Genomic DNA, 5239 nt, shown 5'->3' on the forward strand with positions numbered 1-5239 from the left:
TAGGATACACAGGATCATGAATGAGAAACTGCTTCTAAAAAACCCTTGGCTCCACAGGCATTGCTCAGTACTGCACCACTGCTGGCAGGAACAAAAGGTCTCTCTGGTCTTAGGCTCTGGGGTGGTTTGCAGGTTCTGAGAGGCTTTGCCCACTAGGGCCCTTGGGACTTGGCGCTAGAGATGCAGCTGGGACCCATCACAGCAAACTCCAGTGAGGACTTCGGTTTTATGCTTCTGCCTCATGGCTCTGCCTTTTTGGTTGTATTCAGTGCCTAATAAGCAGCAGTGCGAGAGGCCAGGCGTTAAGATATACTTACACTTGCAATTTTCGATTATATTCCTCTAGTCAAAGTATCAAACTTTCTTGCCTTCAGTATTGCCTTTTTCTTTCTGATTACAAACATGACAGAACTCCAGGAAATCCCAGGTAATCATTTTACTCCCAGAGTTAAACATGGCCAACATTTTGTTAAGTCAATTTCCGATCACTTTTACTATGCATAAACTAGGACCCCAAATTCCGGGCTTATCACAAGACTGCAGCTTTTTTGCCAGTAAGCAAAGTTACTAGCAGTTACTAACTTAAAAGCTAAAACAATAAAAAAAAAAAAACCTCAAAGATCTTTGGTGAAAACCTCGGATTGTTCATGGTTCAAGCTTGTTTCAAGGTACATTTTTATATATACTTTGGATTAGCCTTTCAGCTGTAATAAGAGATGGAGGGATGAACCTGTTACTTTACCAAAGTTAAATGAAGCAGGTTCAAGTCTAATGTTAAATCACAGGTATTTCCCATTAAAAAACCAACTTCCCAGTACTGGGTGTTGGAGGCAAGAACAGGGAACTGCCTGCCACAGAGCCTACCCAAGTACAAAGATCTAAAAGTTTCCACAGTCCAATTCTACCCGCTTGCTAAGCTCCCCCAAAAAACAAGGTTGGTGAATTACAGTATTAATACAGATCTATTTGTGTTTTCCTAAACATCTCCGAGTAAATTACTACCCCTGAATATACAGTATTCAACTTGGGGTCACACAAATACTAGATCAGGATTGCAGACAAGAATCTAAGGATCCAAACTCCATTTGGTCCTTGTGATCCCTACAGACTGAGCCTCAACACATCATTTAGAGGGATAAAACCAAACAAAAAAAGCCCACAGAAAGAACCAATGGTGTAAAAGGGAAGCAACTTCAGCGCACAGGTTAAGCACGCTGCCAAGGACAGAGTCAATGTCCTCAGTGAAGGCCCTGACTCCATTCTACTAGTAAGCAGGAGCACTACAGGCTGGAGTCCTAGCCTAGATCAGCCCCTCCAGGGTACAGAAGAGTTTCAGTCCCTGTTAGTAGTCCTATACTGTCACATGTTGTAAGCATCCAAAAGACCTAAATTTTAAGGTAGGTAGAATGCACTTCCTGGTTTGCAGCACGGAGAAAAGGACCAGCCATCACTGGGTGCCAGGAACTGCAGTCATCAGCACAAAGCTCTGGCATGCAATGTCAGCTCACAGAGCACTTCCCTCTCCCCTAGTCACAGGCAGACAGATAATGGCAGGTAGCACTAGGGTTTATTAAACTGTGCCTTAGTACAGGCGTTGGGGCTTGCCCATGGTGCTCTTGATGTATAAAGCCCGGACATTCTGCCAATTCTTCTTGAGCAATGACACCAGGAAATTGACAGCTAGGTGGATGTTATACACAAGCTCATCATCTGTCATCTTCACGTGGCCAACAGCCACTGCCAGACACAACACCTGTGGGAAGAGTAAAGTCAATCAGGTTGGTGGCTAGATGCAACAGAGTAAGAGAGTAGGCACAACTACAAGCCAGATGGTCCAAATTGACCTCCAGTCACTAATAAACCTACTCTGACCCCAGGCCAGGAAGACCAGGGCTATGTTAAAAGCTTCAACCCTGCTCAGTGACTGTGACATGTCCTAAGTATCTACAGAAACACAAACCAGGGCTCCCATGTAGAGAATTCAGAAAAAATAAATGGAAAACTTATTTAGAGAACTCCAGGACGGGTGGTGCTTAACCTATGCAACCCAGCCAGCCTTCCTTACCTTCTTCATCTGGAATTTGATTGTGGACTTCACTTCATCCACTTTGGCCACCATATTTTCATTGTGGGTCAGCAAGGAAGGGAACTTGCCAGCCTTATTCAGGCCAGGGCCCAGGATTCGTGGAATCTGCTTGATCAGAGATTCAGAAGCCAGAAAGGCATCATACTTCTTGGCTGGTGAAGAGAAGCAGTTGGATGCTTAGGATCTGGCCCCTGAAGGCAACTCCAACCAGGGCTCTGTCAACCAACCACGAAGCGGCCCCTAACCACCCTGCTAACCCCTCTCTGCAAGTACCAAGTCTTTTTTAATCTTCTCACTCCAGTTTCTCTATCCTCTTGAGTTTTACTGGTCCAACATTCACATGAAACCCGGTCAAAAGCCCAGGCTGACCCACCCTCATGTTCAATAGAAAATACACATGCTCGTTAAGGCTGAGTTCAAATCCTGCCTTCCTACTTTCTAGATTCACAGTAACTAGGGCACCTATTTCCTACCTGTAAAATGCTTACACAAAGGATAAAAACGAAAAAGAAATCAGTTTTAAATAGAAATCCCTAATCAAAACATACCAGCACCTGACTAATCCATCTGTGAGAGCTAACCCAATTAGAATCTTCAAAGCCAACATAAAAAGGAACATTTAAAAGGTTAAAAATTATCAGAAGTCAACTAACCACAGCAGATCCTTTCCATCACGATTCTACTCCCTCTCCCATCATTTTAAAAATCCAAATGGGGGGGAGGGGGACAGGGGCACCTGGGTGGCTCAGCCGTTAAGCTTCCTATTTCAGCTCAGGTCACGATCTCATGGTTCAGGAGTTCAAGCCCCACACTGGGCTCTCCGCTGTCAGCGCAGAGCCCAATTTGGATCATCTGCCTCCCTCTCTGCACCTCCCCTGTGCTCTCACTCACTCTCAAAAATAAACATTAAAAAAACAAATAAATGAAAATCCCAATGGCAGAAATACCACTCTTCTACCATTCCCATGGGAACTGTCTGCCCAAATACAAAACCACAGCAAGCCACACTCACCCAGCTTCTTGACTAGCTTTTTATTCTTGTTGAGTTTCTTCAGAGCCTCAATGTCCATGTGGGGAATATCCACAGCCTTCGCCTCATCACAGTGCTGTTGGTCCCCCAGCACACATACGGAGAACTTGGGGCGGGGAGTGGACTTAAGCCTGCGTTTTGGGGGGACAGAACAGGTCAAACCCAGCCTGGGACTCCAAGAGCAGGTGAAGGGGTCTGGGATCGCTGCAGCCACTGAGCCTTACCCAGAAGGTCCACATTCACCAACAGCTAGTCTGGCTTCTCAAACTAGCCGGCGGGCTCGGCGAAGGCCTCCCCACGCCTCCCCTCTTATTTTAAGACCCAGGGTGGGGGTCCGTCCAGCCACGCCTGCCCGGAGCAGGGGGTCTGAACTACCCAAGCGCGTCAGTGCCGCACGTGCCCGCCGCCTCGAGCTCAACCGGGAGCCCGAAGGGAGGCGACGGGCACGGGGTCACGGAGGGCTGGGTGGGATCAGAACGGTGCCAACCTGACGGTGCCCGAGAAGCGTTTGTCCTTCTGAGGATCATAGTTCTTCAAGCTGATCTGCAGCTCCACGGTCTCCAAAAACCTTAGAGAAAGTAACGAAGTTAACCAGCCGCCCGCGACTGCCCAAGCCACCGCGCTCCGGGCCCGCCCTCCCCGCGGAGACGCGCGCTTACTTCCTGCGCTTGCGCTGGTTCCCGTGCAGGACTTCCCGCACCGCCTCGTACAGGGTATCGCGGGAGACTTTGCTGCTGCGAGAGAGAATCAAGACGAGCGATTAGGACCCGGGAGGCGCCGATCAACACCCTCGGCGTAGTCAGAAGTCTCAGGCTTTGAGACGGAGAAAGGGTTCACGACGCACGCCAAGGGGCTTCCGGACACCAAATCGGGAGCTTTGGGTGCGATAAAGGTGGAGGCCAGGAGGAAGAGATACCTTCCTAGCGGTCGGGCCTGGCGCTCAAACTCGAACGCCGGGCCTGCAGAGCGGCGTCCGGCAAGAAATGCCCCTCGGCGAAGCAGAGGCAAGGATCCCCCCGATTCAGCCCGCAAGTCTCCCCCCACCAAGGTGCCAGGGGGCGCGGATGAGTGTGGATGGCGCCCTAAGTGCCACTTACCTCATAGCGCCACACACAACAGCAGGAAAAAAAGAATAATTTAGTTCGCGCATGCGCTCAAATAAGGCTCCTGTTCTCGCGAGATGTAGCTTTCCTTCTGAGCGCGAGGGCCGGGACACGCAATCCCCGGGGAGCCCAGCCGTTTGCGGCCGCTGGAGGGCGCTGCCGCGTGTTACACAGCTAGAGTGGCTCGAACACTGGGAGATAGCTTTCTGCGGTCCTGGGAGCCCCGTGGCCCGCGAGGAGTATTCTCGTGGGCGCCAGCCACTGCCAGGCACTTAATAGGCTGGTACTGGGCACCGCACCGTAATGGTCGCTGAAAGCATGCAGTTCCCCCATGTTTGTCTCTCCAACCTTTTCTGCCCTTTTCCTCCGGTCCTGCACACCGCTTCGGGTCTCAAAAGCGGGTTTTGCTCCTAACCTCTCCCTCACCATCTTGCTCTGGGGCTCAGGGCTTCAGAGGACGTTGTGAGAAGGGAAATGTCATGAAACTTCGGTTCCTGGCCCCTCAAAGCCTGCAGTGGGGAAGAGCTGGGAAAGTACTGTAATGAATTTTCACTTGATAGCTGATTCAATGTCATCTACCCGTTAAGTAGTTACTATACACAAGGTGCCTCCCTAGCTACTACAACACACATGGCCAGCACTGCACAACCCTTTCTGCCCCTTCCTCGGTCCAACCGGCCCCATCCTCTTCTCTGCCCATAGAAACCCCAGGAGTCCTACAGACTCCTCCTCAAAAGCCTCCAGCTCCAGACTGAGCTGCACCCACCTTCACGGCCCCATTCCCCAGTGGTCAGTGCACACTTCACCTATTCAACAGACAGCTCTGATAGGGCCGAGGTGAGTGGCATCACACCTTATCGCACAGAACTGTGAATGAACGAACCTGAGAACGGTCACCTTCCCCTCACAGAGGATTTCACCAGGAAAAAGATGCCCCTTGTCACTGAGTAGGTGGGTGGTGGTGGTGTGTTGGTTTCAACAAACACCCAGAGTTAATAGGAAGGCAGACACTGCTTTGAA

The 5239-nt window shown here is 50.2% G+C and overlaps 1 protein-coding gene across 1 annotated transcript; it reads right to left on the reverse strand.

Annotated features, from left to right (window-relative positions):
* Nucleotides 1-1550: 1550 nt before the first annotated feature.
* RPL10A (ribosomal protein L10a) lies at nucleotides 1551-4313 on the reverse strand. Its single transcript, XM_019456870.2, has 6 exons — nucleotides 4214-4313; nucleotides 3776-3850; nucleotides 3604-3684; nucleotides 3099-3247; nucleotides 2066-2238; nucleotides 1551-1753 (listed from the first exon to the last, which is right to left on the reverse strand). Exons 1-6 carry the CDS (start codon nucleotides 4264-4266, stop codon nucleotides 1583-1585), a joined length of 702 nt encoding a protein of 233 aa, XP_019312415.2. The 5' UTR covers nucleotides 4267-4313; the 3' UTR covers nucleotides 1551-1582.
* Nucleotides 4314-5239: the final 926 nt, after the last annotated feature.

This window comes from Panthera pardus, unplaced genomic scaffold (assembly GCF_024362965.1).
Source record: "Panthera pardus isolate Hobbes unplaced genomic scaffold, ASM2436296v1 HiC_scaffold_17, whole genome shotgun sequence".
Lineage (NCBI taxonomy): Eukaryota > Metazoa > Chordata > Mammalia > Carnivora > Felidae > Panthera > Panthera pardus.